The sequence below is a fragment of the Poecile atricapillus genome, chromosome 16, assembly GCF_030490865.1.
Source record: "Poecile atricapillus isolate bPoeAtr1 chromosome 16, bPoeAtr1.hap1, whole genome shotgun sequence".
Taxonomy (NCBI): domain Eukaryota; kingdom Metazoa; phylum Chordata; class Aves; order Passeriformes; family Paridae; genus Poecile; species Poecile atricapillus.
The window spans coordinates 8,670,319-8,691,190 of record NC_081264.1 but is presented as its reverse complement, the minus strand read 5'-3'; the positions used below and the strand labels follow the sequence as shown (position 1 = coordinate 8,691,190).

Here is a 20,872-nt window from a genome sequence, read left to right as displayed (position 1 = left end):
GTATTGTTCAACTACACCACTCTCCAAAAACTAACATCTTTTTTTTTTTTTAATTTTTAAACCAAATTAACATGGAAGAAGTTCTCTACAGGGCCCTAAGGAAGTTCAAGGTCCTAAACAAGAATCTAACAAATCAGGGAGACAGGAAAACTGTGCCTGAGCACTATTCAAATGCAGGTCACACTAAAAAAAGCTTTTGCTCCTGTTTCACTTTTGTTCTTCACATCTTGTGCAAGACTTGATGAGCAAGCACCTAGAACACGTAAGAACAAAAATTAAATACACAGAAATATTATGACCTCAAATAGGGAACCCCAGTTTTACCCTTTGCACAGGAGCTGGCGCAGTGGCTGTCGTGTCCTGGAGCAAATGGCTCATGCTTTGAATAGCATTCCCCTGCTCCACTGAAGCCGAACACAGCAGGAATGTGGCCAATGTCAGCCACCGCTACGTCTGTCCACACTGCAGGAGATCCTGTGCTTCCCTCTTCCCCAGCAAATCAAATACCTGAGGAGAAACTCCACATATCAGACTCCTAAGTTTAATAGTTCTACTAGAAGTCAGAAAATACAGATCCAACCCAAATTAAAAAGACGTGTAACCTTGTGAGAATAGCTTTCTCATCCTCCACACTTTCTAAAAAATCAAGCACTACTGCCAGCACTCTTCAGCATCTATTGTGCCCATGTGTCAGGTACTATGTCACAAAACTTGATCTTTGCCATTTTAACATCAATAAACTACATTCAATTCCATTACTGCTCAGAAAGACAAAGATGGGCACTACAGCATTCTTGAATCATTTCCTCCAACCTGCTTACTGCCAGATTGAGGAGGCAAGATGCTTCTACATAAGTCTCTGATCTCCTTCCTGCAAGATTCCCAACATTTCATGAAGATTTTCCCAGATCTCCTTTACAGAGTACTCTTATACCTCTGATTTTAATCAGTGAAGAGTAATTATAGTGTATCAAATTATTCCACAAATTCAACAGAGAAAACACAAATGCAGTTTTGACCATCCCTACATTAAAACAAGCTGCAGTAAGTTTTAGAGCTTTAACATACAAACATACAAGGCAAAATGATACTTGTGCACAAACTCAAACCCAGCAGGTGTTAGAAGCAGGGTTATTTGTTTCATTTTAATAAATTGTGTAAAAGATGACAAGCTACTTTTAAGTCAGAAGAAATCTTTTTATTTACATTGCTAAAGAAATATTAAAACAGACCAAACATAGAAATACTAAGAAATAATACTACTCAGTTTTGCAGCCAGCCCAGAACACTCAGCATCATTCTACTAGAAATGGCAGTTAATCCCATTTTTCTACTAACTTTGACTTTCAAATAATTCCACTGGGCACCCCAAGTAACTGGCCCTATAGTGGGAAAGGTATAAGGAAGCACAACAGAGGCGGCATATGAAAGAGAAGACAACACAGGAAAAAAGTTACACAAATGAAAATATGACAAATTAAAATCAGTTAAAGGACAAAAGAGCAGGGAATAGCACAAGAGCAGCCAGCAAAAGCTACTCCTACATTTCCACTCCCTCAGCTGGCTGACAATTCTCAAGCACAATAATCAATAAACAGAACAGAAGCTAAACATAATATTAGACCAACCAATTTTAATTTTAATTAAGTTGGAAGTTGAATGTAATTTAGTTTAGCTATAGATAATGCAGTAACTATCAACTGCCATTAAACTTAAAACCATATTACTAAATTATCTGAATGGCAGGCAAATACTACTGATAACTTCCTTAGGAGTTCCATATAGCAAATATCATTAAAATGCTGTTCATAAAACCCAGAATTACCAGGCTGACCCTTTAAAACAAAGAAAAACTTAAAGTTTCACAGGAAACCACAAGATGCCAGAGGATTTTACAGTTCGGGGAATATGGATTAAAGGTTAATCCCAAACTCATGTTTTTAAGCAACTAAATTGCTCAAGTCCTGCTACAGCAAATCAATGACTTCACCAACTGATCCATGATTCCTCCTGGACTCAGGTTCCTCTACAAAACCACCACTGAACTGCAGTGAGAACATGTGAGCCTGCCATGCAAGGATCCAGCATGAAACAGAAACCCTTCCAGAGAATGGAAAGCCAGGAAGGATTGGGCACTGGAAAGCACACACCACACTCAGTGCTACAGAAAAACTGGCACCTGAACTGCTCTGGAAAACTGTGACTCTGTTCTTTAAAGCTGCAGCTTATGAGAGACCTGTGCATTACATTGCATTTATACAAATAATAAGCTGTAACTGCAGAAGAAACAGACTGGCAACTAGAGTTACAAAAATAATCTGGTGTTTGGAGTCTATCACAGGAAACCATTAACAATCTGCTTAACACCTTCAGGAACTGCTTGGGTTTGCCAGATTTTCTTTTGGGATAGGAAGACGGACAACCTCATCTCTTATACCTCTAGCCATAACTTTCTATCAGCCTACACAGAATAAAAGATTAGCAAGATTCTTTCCATCACAGCATAACCCTTCAGATTGCACAAACAAAGATCTGCAGAGCTTCTCATTGAGCCTGCCATTAGCTGTGCTCTGTTCCCTTTTTATCTAAGCCCTTCCTTGTCCAGGCTATCACTGCAAGAACCCAATGCACATGTCCACTTCAAAATACAAAATAACCTGAGAATGCACATTAAGCCCTGAAGGGCAGGAGCTGTGATTCTACTCAATTCCTTCTAGGCTCTTCTCCAGACAGAACTTTCAGGTATCAGAAGCTCCACTCAGGGTACACAGGTCTGCACTGCACAATGGGAAGTTCTGCTAATCACAAAATAAATTATTCATATGCACCTCCCAGCATCAAACAAGAACTTATAAAAGTTCCAAGAAATCACCACGTAAAAACCCAGAGACGCAGGCATTACTCAATGATGGACCACAGAGGTAGCTACTACTCCTGCATTACAATTTAACATCAACACCAGCCCTAACAAAGGTAATGCCAGGGGACAGAATGATTCATTGAAGTCTTGACTGGTTTTCTGACGTTCACCAGGGGATTTTACATCTTTCATACTTAGTATCTAAAATTTCTCTCTCTTCAGTCTAGCTGTGCTTTCCCCTCAAATACCAAGAAAGAAGCACAGCTGCCTCCTCCTGCTGCAGAGAGGCTGCGGCAGTGCTCTATTCTCCATCACTTCTGCTGTTTTAGACCAACCTTCTCCTGCCCTCGAACCTACTGCAGGGATATAGAAGTCATGTGTTTGCAAACCCCCAAGGTGCCCCTCAGGTTTATTACTTCTCAGAGCCAAAGCAATGCAAGCAACACTACTGACTCCTTTTTCCTCCTTTACTTTGTAGCCACAGGTAGCAGCAAATCCACTTGCACCTCAAAAATTTTGCTTTATAATTAACATCAGGAATTACCAGTCTTAAAGTATCAGACCTGCTAATAAGGTCTGATACCTTCTGCTTTGTCTCTGCTACACTGAGACCAGCCACAAAAAAGCTTTTTAGTATCCATCATCCTCACTCTGCAGCTGTAAAAACAGCAACCAGCACAGCAAGAAACATCAGGACAAGAACTCAGCAACAGGCGACACTAGGAAGAAAAATAAAACTTAAAACCAGTAGATTAAGAAGCAAAGGGATGAGGAGGAAAAACACCAGACTAAAAGACAGGCCAAGACCTACTTTCAGCAAAATTAACAGAGGAGGTGTAATAAAAACCCTTCTACCCCTCACTCCTAGAACTTTCCACTTGGGAATTCACCTAAATACACAGACAGGAACTGCAGCTAGCAACAACATGAACCTGAATAAATATAATACACCACAGCTCTCACTAAGGTGGAGACAGTCAACAAAGAGCAAAATAAGGGTTTGTATTTGCCTACCAGCAAAGTCTCTCCAGAGCAGAGGAACACTGCAAATTTTATGACCAATAAATTTGGGTCTCCATTTGAATTAATCCGTACACTTCAACTGGACAAAACCAGACCCATCCAGTCACAGCACACCAGCGGATCACCTTGAAGCTATGCTGATCATGGGTTTGCTTAGACCTCTACTCTGATGAGTTCTGCCTTGCACATAATACCAACACCTCTTGACTAAAAGACAAGAACAAGTTAGCAATCTGAACACACTTGTCAGTTGTATCATGTCAAAACACCAACACCCCACCTGTAAGAGCATAACCGCAGCTGCCAGCAAGCTCCAAAGCATACGGGAAGTTCCAACTGTGAGCTGGAGTGTGGGGTTTTAACCAGACCACTTGCACTGGCAAGTCTTTCTAAGCATTGCAGATTAAGTACATTGTGCAATATTTTTTTGAAACAGAACTTGGGTAATAAAATTACTTCCTCTAGCTGGCTTTGAAGTGGAGAAAAAACGCTGCAAGAACAAGAACTCAATTGGCTTTTAGCTGCCTGGCAAATGCTCTAATAAGAAAGCCCGATGACCTACATTCACAAGGCTCTGTACTAAACCATTATTACAAAATCCAATATAAAGCCTGACCATGTTTAAGTGTTCTCCATTAGCAAGCAGCAGTATCTTGTTAGAGAAATATGAAAACATGTTATTGTCTTTAGTGATGATGATCTTAATTAATCCTCTAAACACTATTCTGAAACATGTCAGCGTGGTCATTCCAGACTGCTTAAGCTCCCAACACGACACAAAGACACCAAAACCTCCGCTTCTCAGCGGTATGCGTTGGGTTGTTAACAGAAAAAGAAACTTCCTAAATATTCTCAAACCGTGAAAAACTGAATTCATAACAATTTACATCTCTGATGCTCTTCCAACAATTGACAGAAATGCACTGGTTCAGAAACTCGGGGAAAAAGCTAAGCTAGCACCAGAACAGCTTATTGCAACTCAACACACCACTGAAATATTTCCTTACACAAAGACATTGGCTCTCTCAGCCAACTAGTCAGATAACCTGAAGCAGATGGGTTTGAGTTGTCCTGGAAAAGATTTTATTAAATTAAAGCCTACTGTGGTAAATATCCCCAAAAAGATATCCCCCAACAGACAGAGTAAAATCAGCAAGTGTTTAAAGGAAATATTAAGTTAGTCCTTCACTCTACACCCATATAGTTGGAAGAGTTTGATACATTCAGCTTCAATTCACACTAGCATATTCCAAAAACAATGAGTAACACAACTCGAGGAGAAATGCCCTACTTTGAAAAAATGGAACACTTTCAAAAATGTGCTATAAAGCAGACAACTAGGCAAAATACGAAGGATATGGTCAAAACAGAACGGGAAAGATGGAAACACTGGGACAAAAAAAAAGAAATCCAAGTGGCAATCTCAAAGGTTCAAAATTACCATTACAAGTCCACAGGCTCAGAAAATCCAGCTGCCCACAGCACCTTCAGGAACCCAAGTCTGCAGAGCTGGGGCCAATGTCATGGTATGTTGAAAGTACCTTGTGCTGTTAGTGATGGCAATAGCACAAAAACAGACTCATGTAACCAAGAGAAAGAAAAAAACAGAGGAAAAATAAAGAAATTTTAATTAATTTCTCCCTAATTTACTAAAGCCCACCTCAGCCTAAATGCAGGAAAAAATAGGCCCATGTAAAATCACTGCCTTTCAGATTGCATGAAAAGATACTACAGTTGATGAGGCTTAAAAGAAGGTTTTATTTTTCTGAAGAGCACAGCAAGAACACGGATACAAAGCTAGTGTCAAATTAACATGGAAATACAAAGAGATGCCTGATCTGCCGGGACTGAATTGTGAAGGGACTACACATTCATCTCCGAGTACATAAAACCTCCCAGCGCTCTGCAGCACTCATCTGATAGTTCCAAGTGCAGATTTAAGCTAAGCAAGCTGCAGGCATCCTTCCTAAACCAAAAAGAAAGTTGCTACAACACCCAGGATTAAAGAAGTAAAAGTAAAGCAAATATCACCCGGAAAATAAATTCTAAGTCCAAGTACTCCTCTTTTTCTGCTGTCTCTCCCCAGAGATGGCATGGCAGACTTCTTCAACACTGATTAAAGTGGTAAATTTGGTTCTGTATTTCCTCTGTACTTGCATGAGCAAGGTTTTCCCTACTTGCACTTCCTGCTTCAGGATAAAACCGTGTGCTATTAATCTATCAAATGGGTGATTTGTTTGAGACAGCAGATTCAAGATACTAAATGAAGCACACCAAAAAAATCCAGATGACATCAGCAAAGAGCTGTGATGCCACCCAGAAGAGATGGGCTCTCCTCTGAGGAGGAGGGAGAGGCATCACCATGGACAGCTCAACCACCACGCTCAACCACGTAAACAGGATGGATGAGTATATTCCAAATGGAACTCAGGAACTCCTCATACAGCAAGGAATTCCAGCTGCAGCACCACATCCAGCTGCAGTACTTCACCTTAGGTTCAGGAATACATATGGTTTGAGCAAAATTCATGGAATGCTTATGGAGTTGCCACAGGGCAATTCTAACACTACAAGTTTCAAAGCCAGTGGTGTAGAACCAGAGCAGATGAGTTAAGGTTTGTTCACAAGGACACTTCTGCCAGCAAGGCTACAGCACCGCCAATCTCTAAAGCAGGTACATTAGAGCACCAGTGGAAAAACATAATTCATCTTAACAAAGTAAATCCAAGTGAAAAATTTGTGCTCATCCATCAAGCATCAGCTGCTGACAGAGGTACAATATCAAACTGGAGTGACAAACGTGACACAATATGAAAAATGCCATTTTTGAATTTCTCGGAGGCAACAATGCTTAACACCAACAGAGTTCGGGGTCAGGCCTACCTACCTGTAAAAGCAGAGACAGCTCTGAATAAGCTGAACCTTTTCACCCAGCAATCCAGCAGCTTGTGGCACTTTGTGCTAGCAAAAAGGAGCTGCTTGAAATCAGTTTTACATAGTACCTTCTCAGCCATGAAAGCCTCTAGCTGCAATAATACTAGGCTACCAACACAACAGGGTTTTTTTGGCTACTTAAGTGCATATCATAAACCCTGTATATACACTGCACTGCCAAAAAAACAAGCTAAAACAAAACAAGGCAGACACAGAAATGTTTCAACACCCAAGTTAGTTATTTCAATAACTCTGCCTACACTGACCCAATTGTTTTTCAGCTCTGCCGGGAACTCACTTAGAGTGAGCTCATTAATACTTTTCAGTTCATTAATACTGTTATATTTTATTAGTCTGGGTCATAAAATTTATTTCGAAGAGAAAGAGCAAGGGGGTTTCAAAGTACACCACGGTACTTAGTCTCCTATTTACTAGGAGCACATATCACCCAGAACAGTCGCTTGGTGCGATGGGAGGGCGATTTCCAAACCTGCAAAGCCACCCCAGGCAGCCTCACGCTTTGGCAAGAGCTGCCCATGATACCCGAGGGCTTTGCCAAGCTCCAACAGAGTTCAACACCCAAAAAGAAACCCCAGCTGAGCGATATACCTAGAAAAACCGTAGTTTTCCACCGGCAAACACCAACCATTTCTCCTAAGTTAATCATCTTAAGATTTTAAGCACCATGCCTAGCAGCTAGCACACAAACTTCATCGCTAAATTATTTCCCTAAAAGAAGCACAAACAGAGCCAGAAAGACGAACCAGGTGCAGTTTTTTTTCCTCTTTCTGGCAGGATTAAATGGCACTTCGAAAGTAAGCATTTTGCCTGGCCATGTAGGCACCCAAGGCCCACAACATAAAAGCAGGCAAGTAACAAGCACCTGAAAACTTAGTCACCACATTTTCTGCGCTCATTACCGTCAGGGTTATGTAGATTTCTACACAAGATTTCACACTTTGACACGAACATTTTACCCGGACTCCCAGGGTAAATCCAGGCTCTCTTGGATCCAGGCAGCCGGCACAGGAGACCGATGCTCGGCCGCGTCCCGGCTCCGTTTAAACACACAAAGCAGCAGCAAAGCCCAAAGCTGCCCGGAGGGGCCGGCTCCGGCCACTCCGCCCCCCGAGCCGGGCTGTCCCCAGCGACCCCGGGGGCTCACCCTGGGCCGCCCGGGCCCGGCACCCCCGGCCCCGCCGCCACCCCTACCTGGCCGCAGCGGCTCGGTGATGCTCAGCACCAGGAGGAAGAGGAGGAGGAAGGTGCCGCTGTCCGCCTTGGGCACCATTTATCCTCCGTTCATCCTCCCCCGGCACAGCGCCACAAACCCGCGGGGAGGGACGCGCGGAGCGGCGGGAGGAGGGGCCGCCGCCGGGCCCGCGGGGGGCCCCGGTCCGCACCGAGCTTTTCCCTTGCCCTCCCTCCGCCGTTCGCCGCCGCCCCGGGCGGAGCCGGCGGCCCTGGCTGCGGCGGGAGCGGCGGGAGCGGCGCGGGTCGGGCGGCCGCGCTGGGGCGGCTCGCAGGGCTCCGCCGGCGCACAAGATGGCGGCCGCGCCTCCCCGCCGCCGTGCCCGCGCCGCCACGCCCCCTCCCGCCGCGCACCGCCCGCCCAATCGGCACTCGGGGGGCGGGGCCGAGCGCCAGGATCAGCGCACGCCCCGCCCACTTACGGCGGTGGGCGGGGACAAGCGGGGCCGGGCGGGGCGGGGCCGCCGGCAGGGGGCGGTGGCGGGGAGGCCTCGCGCTCCCCGGGACCCCACAGCGGCCCCTTGGCCCCCCGCGGGATGGCCAGTGATGGCCACCACAGCCCGCGGGATGGCCAGTGATGGCCACCACAGCCCGCGGGATGGCCAGTGATGCCCACCACAGCCCGCGGGATGGCCAGTGATGGCCACCACAGCCCGCGGGATGGCCAGTGATGGCCACCACAGCCCGCGGGATGGCCAGTGATGGCCACCACAGCCCGCGGGATGGCCAGTGATGGCCACCACAGCCCGCGGGATGGCCAGTGATGGCCACCACAGCCCCCAGGACGGCCTCTGTCAGCCCCCTCTGTCCTCACCACAGTGGAAGCCCCATTCCCCCCAGGATAGTCTTGCTCAGTTCGCTCCACCTCCCTAGGACAGCCTCTACCAGTCCCCTCTTCGCCCAGAGCAGCATTTCCCTGTCCCCAGCTGGAGTGTCCTTTCCTGCTCACATCCATCACTCCCTGACAGCCTTTCCCATTCCCGCTGGGACAGATCCAATCGGCTCCCTCTGTACCCCGGGACAGCCTTTCCAGGTCCCCTCCATCTCTGCTGAGACCGTCTTTCTCTGCCTCTGCCGGGACTTCCCAGTGCCACCGCCTTGCCTATCCTGCACCAGAGGCACAAAGCTCTGGACTTTCCCAGCCCCAACCATCTCCCATCTTTTGCTTCTTCACTACTGTGGGCCGTAGCAGGATGAGACAGTCCCCGTTCTCATGTCTGTAGGTTGGCACACCGACAAGCCGCGCCTGGGGCTGGGACATTCCCACAGCCAGCACCCCGCAGTGCCAGAGCCAGCCAGGTGTTTCCATAGCTCCTGGAAACGCTGCGTTCCCAGTTCCCAGGCCCAGACAGAGAGGAAATGAATAAAGAAAATTAATTATGTGGCTCAGGTCATTGTTAGTGGCCCTGCAAGTGACAGGTGCCTGTAGGAATTTGACCCTGGGTGTTGCTGCACTCTCAGCTGGGCAGGGTGGTGGCTGTCCCTGGCTGGAGACAGCGGCCCAGTGCCACAACTCTCCTGGTGCTGGATGGAGGTCATCCCGGGTAGCATTTGGGATCAAAAGGCAGTTTCAGCATCAACACTCACTTCCCAAATTCTTCCGGAGTTCTCACTCACAAGGGGGTGTTTGGGCAGCACCAGGACATGGGCTCAGCCAGGGGCCGGACACAATGGCTGACCCACGGTCAACAGAGAGCTGTCACTTTCCTCTGCAGGGAATTCCAGCTTTTTAATACAACCTAGTCAAAGTAAAAGCCTGGGAAGGTGCCTTGGAAATGTTTATATATTTTTAATATTTACAGTGAGATGTTCTGTATTCTTTTGCTACAACTTGTAGTTCTCAAATAAAACATTGCAATGCCAGTAAGGACCATTTTGACCTAATTTTACCCACTGTTTCCCAGTTAATACAAATTACTCAGTATACCTAGTTGCAAACTTTTCTCAAGGGCTTTCCTGATGGATGTGCAGCTACTTCTGCTCTCTCATGGCTCCTGCTCCCCATCAGTCACTGACTGCCCCACAGGTCAGCTGCCAACCTGTCGGCAGGGATCAGGGCTTCTGCAGGATTTCCTGAGCACTCACTGCCTCCGTCCCCCCAGGAGCTGTTGCACTGCTCAGGTCAGTGGCTCCAGGGAGGTGCTTCTTCCAAACCCAAATGTGCAGTTTAACATGGGAGGGCAAATTGGTGCCTACCAAGAGCTCCCTGGAGCTGGGGTTGCAGCAAGTGTGAGTTTGGAGCTGTGAGCCCTGGGGGCCTCAGGAGCACTGGGTGGCCAGGAATGTGCTTGGGGACCCGCTGGAGTGTGTCACAAGCAGCAGGGCACTGGCTCTAGATTTAGGCCAAAACCCACTTTCCCAGCTCTCATGTGCTGCCAAATACTGTCACGATCCAAGAGCCTGTGGGGACCTGAAGTATGACAACATCCTCCAGCACAAAGAGTGAGCACTAAACTCCCCAGCTTCGCTCCTCCCATGGGATGCTGTGGGGACAGACTGTTCTGAGCCTGCCTTCCTGCAGCACAGCCTCATAGGCCAACCCCAGACTGATCCAGGGTATCCTTATCCACCCCAGGGCCTGGGCATTACACCATACAGGGTGATGCATAAACAAATATCCTATGATGCCTCCACTGCGAGAGCAGGGCACACAGGCTGCTTATCCCTGGCTTTTGGCACAAGGCAAGGAAGGCCTTGTTTACCCCATGCCATGTCCTGCAGCAGCTCCAGAGAGGGAGGTCTGAAGCACACCCATGTGCCCGGCCGCCCCTCAGCACCCCTGAGCAAAGGGGCAATGAACGGCCCAGCAGCAGCAAAGTGAAGGGTGAGAGGCACCCATTGCCCCAGATTGTGCCAGGTCAGCTGCTGGGGCCAGGAGAAGTGGGGGAAGGGGCTTGTGGTGAGCGTGGCTGAACCCATCTCTGGCCCTGGCCTGACCCTGAGCTGGGGCTTGGAGCCAGCTGCTGTTAGGCCAGCAGCCTTAAGCTGGGATTGAGGCAAAACGTGCAAATATGAGGAAGTGAGAATTGCTCCATTTCCCTCTCCCCTGAAGAAAGTAGACCCATTTCCTTTATTTTTGCAGAGAAATAGCCCAATCCTCCAAAACAACAAAGTAACTCCAACCACAGCTTCCCTTTTGACCTAAATAATCAGTTCCCTTACCGGAACCTGCTTTTGGATGGGTGAAAAGCTGCAGACCCTGCACCACAGCAGAGATGGTTACCCCCAGGGCCAGGGAGAGGCTCCTGGCCCTGAAGGTGAAGGGCTCAGAGAACCAGCTTGATTAGACTTAAAAGAACAAGAATCTCCCGTGGTTTCCCATTTTCCTTCCTGCCTGGGCCAAGGAGCCAAGGCCCAGGCTGCACATAGCAAGCCCACACAACCTCTGGCTGTGATGGTGTTCACACCATGTGGACATAGGTCCACCGTGGCTCCCAAGCATCCAGTAACACACCAGAGCCAGCCTGGCCACCCAGGAGAGGCCTGGGGCCACCACTGCTCACTGCCAGCCACCTCTGCAGCATCAGGAGAGCTCCAGGTGCTGGTATGGCTGAGGGAGCAAGTGTGCTCGGGCCTTGCACATAGGAAAATGCAGATATATTGCAACAGCAAAAGAAAAATAATCTGCTGAAAATGCGAAGGGAAAGAAAATCACCAGTCATCAAAAACCAAGATGTTTTTTCACACTGGATTTGGCCCTGTAAGGCACATTATCTGCCACTGCTACAGCAGCAAAAATATCTGGCAGTGAAGAATTTACTGATTCACTAATTAGAGATAGCAGGGGCTGAACTGCAGCAGGAAGCAGAGAACAGACATTACAGCAGGCATTACAGGAACAGCCAATCTGAAGAGCACTACAGCCCTTTCAACAGATCCAGTTTTACAGCATGTAACTGAAAATAAGTTCCATTTCCAAAAACATGTGAAGGCCCGTCAGTGTGGCAGAATCAAGACTGTGATTTTAGTGTGGCTGTCTAGGTTAACTCACTTGAGGGCAAACACAAAACCAACATCATCCACAGGATATTTAATGCAGTCTGCTTTTAAGCATGAATTGCACAATGTGGAACTAACCGCCCTCAGATATCACATTCCCCCTATATTCCAGCTACACCTTGGTATGAGCACAGCCAGTTCAGAATGCTGTGGCAGAGAGGTGTCACATCCCACTCCTGATCCATGTGTACACCCCATCTGCAGTCCCTCGAATGCTGCTCAGCCTTTCTGTGCATCCCACACTCAGAGCAGCTTCTGCACCTACAAATGAGCAGGAATTCCACATCCACTCCTTGCTCCTGGTGTCCCCAGTGACCCAAACTGCAGGCCAGGGTCTGACCATCTGCCCGTGTACCTAACGGAGAGGTCCTGTGCTTAATGGAGACAAGCATTTCACTATGAAATAAATAATTAGTACTTTAAATTACGTAAGAACTTGGTTCATATTTAGACAGTTCAGTCCTTAAAGCATGAAAAGCTTAGTAAATGCAGTCCTTTTACATTAATTCATGAGTACCTGAGAATAATTTTTTTGCTTAAAGAAAAAAACATAGCTTTCAAGGTAAAAAAAAAGGTAAAAATTACTAAATTTTGAGTCATGATTCCTAGCTATGCCATGTTGATCAATTTATTTTTACAAGGTGCACTATAAAAACTGAGTCCCTTGGAAGGGTTTTTCACAGTCAGGGACACGAGTTTTGGAAGTGGCAGAGGAAACCACACAAAAGGAAGCTCTCCACCAAGACAAACACAGCACCCAACACCCCACATCTTAGAGAAGGCTGCAGATACTCAAGCTGCTGGGTAAGACTTTCCTTGGATGTTCCCTCAGTAAAACATCACTTGACTATAGCAAATGCCAATACTGCCAACTGTAGTGTCTTGTACTCAGGTGTGCTGCAAGAAGTGAAAACATCTGGCCACACCTGCTTAATCCAGAAGGGTAATAGTGCTTCTCCAGGCTGGATCACACCACAAGGGCTGATCCCATACACAAAGGTCAGCTCATATGCAGCAACCACAGTACTGAGTGCAGGCTATGTATGGCTAAAATTGCTTTTCCTTTTTTTGGCCAATTATAAGACCAAAGCCAAAATTTTCAAAGAATTGGAGGACAACGGCAAACAAAAGCCCCAGTGTGGCTATCAGAGGTACCACTTCTGTCCTTCAGGATGGCACTGTCATCTTGGTGGATGACACAGGACAGTCTCGTCCCTGCATCGTGATCAGCAACTCTATGGAGTCACACACAGAGCAGCTATAAAACAAATCTGACCCCTTCCCTGTGCCAGCTGCAGAACAGGCCAAGAAGCCCAAAACCTGCAGAAGAAAAGCCTGAGCAAAAGCAGCAAGGCAAATCCCATTCTGCAAAGTGTAAAGAGTGAAGGAGGAAATGGGGTCCTCTTAAGGAACGCTGGTTTTAACAACATGACAAAGTTAGTCAACCTTGTTAACTGCATCAGTTTAAATTCAAGTTAAAGAGAACCCCTCTAAAATTCTGTGTCACACCTCAGTATACACATGGTTGAGACCCCTCTTCTGCAAACTACAAACTCAAGTTTGACAAGCTGGAGCCAGGTCCAGTTTAGCCTTTTAGAAAGGCTTACCCCACTTAAGAAACAGACGTAGCTGTACAGAAACTAACTTAAATGCATGGCTCTCTTAAAAACAGAAATGTATCTTTAAGAAAGTATCGCCATTTTCCCAGTTTCCAGTAACCAGTCCGCAGTTCACTGAGCACAGCCAGATCCCTATCACCTTGGTGGTGATTGGAATGCTTAGCAGAAATCAGATGCCTTTCTTCTTTTGGGAAGCTGCAGTAAATTGTCCGTGATGGATGTAGTATCCTGAGATATTGGTGTCTGAGATACCGTCCTAGACTGTGGGGTGCTCTGGGGCGTTTGAGGCCCACTGGCCGGGGTCTTGTAACCAGGAGTTCCTGTGTGGGCTGGGGAAGGAGTGTAGCTGGCTCGCAGGGCTTTGTCGGTGTATTTACTTGCAGTCCTGTTTACAAGTCTTTGCAAAGCTGGTGACATTGCTGGGCTTAGTCCTTTTGGAGTAAGGCTGAAATAGAATAAACAGTTTTAAGAGATTTTACAGTAAAAAGATCTGCCTTCATCAGGAAAAGCAATACTGCCTCCCTACATCAGTTCCCCCCACAGAGCAGACCCACTGCCTGCAGAAGTCATTCTGCCTGCAGGTAAATGCAGCCTGTCTCTCTAGAGAAACAACTGACAGAAAAACCTGAGTGGCACTGCGTGGCTTTTCCTTTGAGCCCATTCTGCTCTTCCTGTGATCCCCCCCAAGCAACTCTCATCATGTCTCCTCTTTGCAACGAGCAAGACACTGATCCAGAGGTATTGCTGGGTGGCTGTAGGGCAGAGCACTGATCCTGACAAGGAGTGTCAGGGAGAGCCACCAGCCACTTTCCCTCAGGAATTAAGTTTTTTTTTAATTTCTAAATTTTTAATTTCTAAAAACTTTCAGTCCAAATGTACCTCCTCCTGCTTCCAGGGTCCTTCCTTACCATCATTTCTCCCTTTCTACATATGCTGATTTACATCTCATCAGATAATACCCACCCCCAGTTCTGCTGTCAAAACAGAAGTCTCACCTGGCCAAGTTTTCTGTCACTTTTCGAAGTGCCTCCTGCTTCTTTGCTCGGTTTTTAGCTGCCACTTCATTGGCCATCTTGAGTCCTAATCTCTCACGGCGCCCAGGCTCCAGGATCTATAAATGCATCACACAGTTCACTTACCAAGGCACTCAAGAGTGCTGCAAAAAATGAGTCAAAGCACCTTCAAAGCTGGATTCCAATGTACAGGGATCTAAAGCAGGGAGAAGTGGGGTCAGCCTGAACCTCTCTGCTGCTGCATTAAAGCCAGAGAGGACACAGAGACCTTCAACCTGCCTTAGCAAGTAGCAAAAATTGTAAAACCAGTCCAGTAAAGGAAGCAGCCATTACCTCTGGCATTTCCTCCTGCTGTTTCTCCTAGACAAACAATGTCACCTGTGTCTTGCCTGGCCTGTAGCCAGCCAGCTCTCAGGCATACACAGACATTGCTAAACAGCAGGAGAACCAGTCAAAGCCTTTGGAGACTGACAAAACAGAAGCACATACAGTAAATTACACCTTTCTTAAACTAAGAGTCTCAGACAGCTCACATTCAAAGACACCAGCAGGAGACAAGTAGCATGCAGGGTTAGGTGCCATTAGCAAAGCCAGAGTGTCTTTTCTACTCTCAACTGATACACCTGCCTCAGGCTGCGACAGCCAGAAGATAAAGACAGAGGAAGATGCTATAATTTCTACCTATTCACACATTAAAACCAGAAAATTTGAGCTGTGTTTTCAGCTTCCTCTGAAAACCCCTCTGTCTGGGCCCACCACCAAATGCAGAATCTCATTCTCCTGCCAGCAGTGTGTATGCCACCTCAGGTAGCTCCACCAAGATTTCATGTGGATCCATGCTCACCTCCACCCTCCAAGCACAAACTAGGTTATTAGTTTCAAGGACGGGGAACACCACCCAGAGATGTGTCACACACCACGTTAATCTATTACTTACTCACTTGCCTTTCCCTTCTTAGTTCTCCCCCCCAGAAAAGAATCTCATGCTGATTTGCTGACATGAAATACCTTGAAAGCTGGTCCAGGTGTTCTATCCACATATGGTCTTTCTGACCCTTCCAGACGCAATGGGGTGCTTTCAATTTCACCCCATGTCATAAAAGGCGACTCATTCACACCTAAAAACAAATCCAACAAGTTATGTCTATGCAAGATGTTTGACTAATTTGACTATTCATTCACCACAAAAAAAAGAGAAAAGCAAGTTAGGAAAAGCAGGAAATTCATCAACAAAGGAGGCCCTCTACTACAGAGGAAATCACAGCCAGTGTGGATAGTGACACGTGGTTCCCATTAAAAGGGATTGCCTGTAGCTGTGTCACCCTCTCGTTTACAACAACCTTTCCCTCTTTAGCACCACCCTTTCCATGTCTTTATTTTTCCATTTGCTAAGCTTTTGATTAGTGACACTTTCATTTTTCCCTCTACAGTACTAGTCCTCCCCTTGGCCGCTGTATGAGAACTCCTTCAACATGGGCAACTCTTTAAAATAAGAAAAGAGGCAGAGGACTTACAGAAACATGTAAAGCCAAATGTACCCTCCAATCACCTCAGGGACAGCCTGTACCAAACAGTGATTGCACCTTGTCTAACAGGTGTAGAGAGGATTTTAAGAGCCCGATTAGGCTGGAAAATCCCGCTGTCCAGGGTTTGGAAAAGGCATTCATGATGGCAAAAGGAGGTGCTCCAAACGCCATCTACAGGTTTTGCAGAGGGAAAGCCCCACTATATTCAGGTGTTGGCATAACCAGAAAAAGCACAGGGAAACAGCATGGCTGGTGCAGAACAGCTACAAATTCAGATACAACTTTTCAACTGGAAAAAAATAATCAGTTTGCTCTAACAAAATATCCCACAGTTAGATGATGCCTGAGCAATGGCACAGCAATTTGCTCAGAGCCTCTTGTGCAGTGTGACTTCTCCTACCAGTGTACTGGACTAGGATTTAAACCCTGAATGCAGCTGGCATACGTGGCATGAAGTTTTACCTCCTCATCTAACCCTGTAATGACACCCAAGTGCTAAACAGAGCACCAAAGTAAGTGCAGTAATAGTCCTCTTAAAGCAGGAGAAGTAAGAAAACCCTCTTACCTGGGGCTGGAGAGGGGGTAGCCACGAATCCATACCCATTCACTTTTGAAGAGTCTTGGGGTATCAGTTCTTTCCCATCAGGTCCCACTTTGCCCTGTTTGTACTGAAATAAAAAAGAAAACGCCATTCTTATGGAGAACGGTGAGTCAGCTGTATCCAGCACACACACAGCGCTCTCTGGGGGGATGAACCACACCAGAGGCCAAAGCCTAACTAGGTCTGAGTAAAAAGTAAAATTATCCAACCTGAGCATTGAGGGCTGCAGCTTGTTGGAGCTGTGATTTGCTCACAGCTTGGCTAAAAGGGTCCTTCACAAAACGGGTGTTTCGATGCACGACTTCCCTGGGCTTCTTAAAGACATCACTCTCATCAGGTACACCTTGAAAAGCCAAACAGCTTTTACAAAAGGGCTCTTTGCTTCACTGGTTCACAGAAATTAGCAATTGTACATTTATAGCCAAAAAAGAAAACTACATTTACAAAAATATATATTTTTCTACAGCAATAAACAGACTAACAAGTCCAAGGAGGATTCTTTGAGCAGAAGAAAACAATGAATGACGATGACAAGTGCTCATAAAGAAGGCGCACCAGGAAAGAGCTTTGGCTGCTGAAAACAAGTACTTTTATAGTACAGATGAGCTTTTCAATGGCAAATAGAACATGATCAAACTTTAGAATCAGAGGCCAAGGAAAAAAGGAAAAACCCCACTTTTTAAAAACAACCTTACAGAAGAAAAAGCACAGCATTACCTGTAGGAGCTGCCCAGTCCTATAGAGAAATGCTGTAAGCACTGTTTAGAGCCAACCCACCTAGAACCAGTGCCTCACCTGTTGGATAATACATGAGGGTGTTTCGAGCTGTGTATTCCCAGGTATCCAGTCCAGCTTTCACGTTCTCCAGAGCTTGCTGCTCAGCTGAAGGAAGTGCCAGGTTTTCATTCTGTCGCTGAAAGGGCAATGGAAAAAAATTTTAAAAGGTGAAAAAAAAGGAGTCTGAAGCAGCCTCCTGCAATCTTTTATTCAGGCAGACACAACTTGGAGAGCTCAGTCACAAGCTCAACCACCTGCCCTAGAAAACTTTGCATAACGTATGTAACAGACTCTGAGGGATAGCTGAGATAAAAAATAACACTCCCTCAAAACAACAGCAGCAAACACCCACGTCAGTGCCAAACTTCATTAAAAGGCACTGCATCCACAGCCATCCATGACACATCTGTGCCAGCTGCTCACTGCTGATGGTTAAAGACTGACAAGGCAGGCCCAGAACAGCTCTTGGACCTCCCCTGCAGGTAGCTGAGGAAGGCAGCACAGCCAGCCACGCTCATGCAGTTCTGTGCTTCAGCAGCTGAGTGGGTTATTACTGATAACAGAAACTGAAATAAGACAGACAATCAGACTGCAAATAATGATGGACAAACAACAGGAGCTGTGCTCAGCTGCTCTCCCTGGTGTTGCTTCTTACAGAAGAGGCTACCAAGGACAGCAATACCTGCACTCTGTGCAGTGTTTTGCAGTCTCAAAGCTTGCAGAAGAGACAAAGCCTCAGCAACTAAGTCAGCACTGTTGACAGAATGGGGAAAAACCAGGAATGCACAATGAAGCAAATAGCAGTCACAAGACCCAGTAAAGTGAGCCATAGCAGAAACACAGTGAAATGGTATTTCCCTGCAGTGTCCCTCTGGAGGAGCACAGACAGAGCTGAGGCAATTCCCTACCCGGGTGTACTCCTCCTCTGCGCTGTACAGCCAGGCGTGCTTGACTTTCTCCTTCTCTTTGGCCACTTCCATGATCTGCTCAAAGGAAGCATTATCCTCACTCGTGTGCTTTGCCAAGAAGGTGTCCAGGCTGGGAAGAGCATCTTTATCATCTTTCTCTGCTTCTCCTGACAAGAGAAGGGAAGAAGCCTGAGGAAGGTTAATGCCTCCCTTTCTATAAGAGCAGTGTATCTACCTCTTAACCCTCCTGGCAGCAAGCCTTCCACAGACACACCAGCAACCAACACTAAGCTTGGTCAAAGAAACAGATCCACACAGAGTGGTGCAATAATAAATCAGGTTTGGAACACATATAACCAACTTTCAATAAACCCTTTTAAGGCATTTGTAGCCATTTATTTTAAAGGTGAAATGTACAAGTGGCCAGCTGCTGGCAGAGAATTTATTTTTGGAGGAATTCAGCTGAAGAAACATAATTCTCTTACCTTCTTCTGCAGTCTTGATGCCAACTTTAGATTTATTTCCCGCTGGAAGGCTACCTGGATGCACTTCTGGGGTTTCAAACGTGGCTGGGGTAACATCTGCTCCCAAAAAAAAGATTCACTTGGTTACTGGAGCACACAATAGGATGTGCTGTAAGGATCATGTACCAAGCAAGCCACAGAAGGCATATCAAGAGAACAACAATTACATTAAAACTTGTGAAAAAAACTCCAAAATGTTCTATTCAATTCTGTTTCAACCTTCAGACAAGGTTTTGGCCCCGTCTAAGATGTTTTTCTCCTGCTGGGAGAGATCCCAGGAGAACCACAGCCCAATATATTTGTCACCCTACACCCTGCTTTTGCCAGCAAAAGCAGCAGCAGATCAAACTGAGTCCAGGCCAGGGCCAGCACCTGCAACAGGGGAGGAAGGGACAGCACCTGGTGACATGTGCCCTTTGTCACAAGCCCCTTACCCAAACTCCACTGCAGAGGCTGGGCTTTAAAAAACACCTGAACTGGAAGTGAAAGAAGACATAAAGCAGAATACGGCATAGCTGCTGTAGGAACCTCTGATAACCACAAGCTTCCCACACTTTCTGTCCCCAGTACATGAATATCTCAAATGTCTGTAGATGCAACAAGAACCCCTAAAGCTACAAACTAAAATAAGGATTCAACATGTAACTTAGAATTTCTCACAGTAAAGAGCACATAACATTCCCCATGGAGCAGGAACTTAGCAGAAGATGCCCATAAGGAATGGTTATTAAAAGGCTGCTTTTTTCAAAACCCTTCCCTCAAGAAGTTATTAGATACCATCAAAGAGAAATTCAGCATGAGGCACCTGACACTGGCTACTGCTCAAACTGGTACACTTAGCTGTCATGCAACATCAGCCTTGAATCTTTAAGAAAAGCATTGCCTGCACCAAGTTAGATAAAGCAGAGATGGAATATGAGATACAAACCCCTCATGCCCCACAGAGTCAGTTCTTACAGGGTGCAGGTGTGTCCCTCAACGATTTGCTCAAGGAAGAGCCAAACTTGATAGCAATTTGTCTCATTTTCTCCAAGTCGCCATTTTCCTCAGCCTCCAGATAGTCCTTCTGTGCTCGCAACTTCTCCACATCAGGAAAAAAGTCTCGCTGGATGATTTTCTCTAAGCTCTACAAAGAGAGAGACAACTGCAGTGCTCCGCTGGGGCACCCGGAGAGCCGGCTCAGCTCGGGGCCAGCAGTGCAAAGGCAGGGGCAGGCCGGGCAGGGCCGGCGGCAGAGCGCTGACAGCTCTCCCCGCAGGCGGGGCGGGAGCCCGAGGGGCGGCCCCAGCGCTACTTCGGGCCGCAGCCGCGGTTGCAGCGGGCAGCGGCCCGGGCCGACCCCGCCGGGCGGATCCCAGGCGAGCCCCGCCGCGCTGGAAGCGCTCGGCCCAAGCACCACTAGGCCCAGGCCCGCCGCCTTACCTCGATATAAGCCTCCTCATCCAGGATCTTCTTCGGGTGCCTCGGGGCCGGCGACACCACTTCCTTCCCCGTCACGGCGACGGGCCCCGCGGCGGTAGCCGGCACCAGTGCGGCGGGAGAGGCCGGGGGTGCCGGTATCGCCTCCATCGCGTCAGAACCGCTCCCCTCCGCTTCCTCCTCCGCCGGGAACGCCACGGCCCGTGACGTCACACGGCCGCGCCGCGGGGATCGGAATGCCCGCCCCGCCCCGAGAGGCGCGCGGGGCCGCGTGCGCCCCCTGCCGGCCCGGAGGACCCGGCCGGACCCGCGCCGTGACAGCGGCGACACCGACCGAGGGTCGGGATGGGAACCGGGATGGGAACCGGGGTGAGAACCGGGGTGAGAACCGGGATGGGAACCGGGATGGGAACCGGGG

The 20,872-nt window shown here is 47.3% G+C and overlaps 2 protein-coding genes across 3 annotated transcripts in view; both read right to left on the bottom strand.

Annotated features, from left to right (window-relative positions):
- Positions 1–8,407, bottom strand: part of DGCR2 (DiGeorge syndrome critical region gene 2) — a 45,324-nt gene extending 36,917 nt beyond the window's left edge. For both annotated transcript variants that reach the window (XM_058851363.1, XM_058851364.1), the window contains exon 1: positions 8,030–8,407. In XM_058851363.1, the coding sequence (XP_058707346.1) occupies positions 8,030–8,108 (79 nt within the window). In that variant the 5' untranslated portion in view covers positions 8,109–8,407. The remainder of the gene's footprint in view (positions 1–8,029) is intronic.
- Positions 8,408–9,877: 1,470 nt separating this feature from the next.
- ESS2 (ess-2 splicing factor homolog) lies at positions 9,878–20,678 on the bottom strand. The gene is made up of 10 exons (XM_058851063.1): positions 20,458–20,678; positions 19,993–20,161; positions 18,997–19,092; positions 18,512–18,678; positions 17,622–17,739; positions 17,036–17,169; positions 16,791–16,893; positions 15,708–15,817; positions 14,682–14,797; positions 9,878–14,131 (listed from the first exon to the last, which is right to left on the bottom strand). The coding sequence occupies exons 1-10, from the start codon at positions 20,602–20,604 to the stop codon at positions 13,846–13,848; spliced, it is 1,446 nt and encodes a 481-aa protein (XP_058707046.1). The 5' UTR covers positions 20,605–20,678; the 3' UTR covers positions 9,878–13,845.
- Between the last annotated feature and the right edge of the window lie 194 nt (positions 20,679–20,872).

Coding starts and splice junctions, on each gene's coding strand:
- ESS2 (XM_058851063.1), bottom strand. CDS start 20,604: ATGGAGGCGATACCGGCACCCCCGGCCTCTCCCGCCGCACTGGTGCCG. Junction 20,162..20,457: donor ATGAGGAGGCTTATATCGAG/GTAAGGCGGCGG, acceptor CTCTCTTTGTAG/AGCTTAGAGAAAATCATCCA. Junction 17,170..17,621: donor CCTCATGTATTATCCAACAG/GTGAGGCACTGG, acceptor TGGCTTTTCAAG/GTGTACCTGATGAGAGTGAT.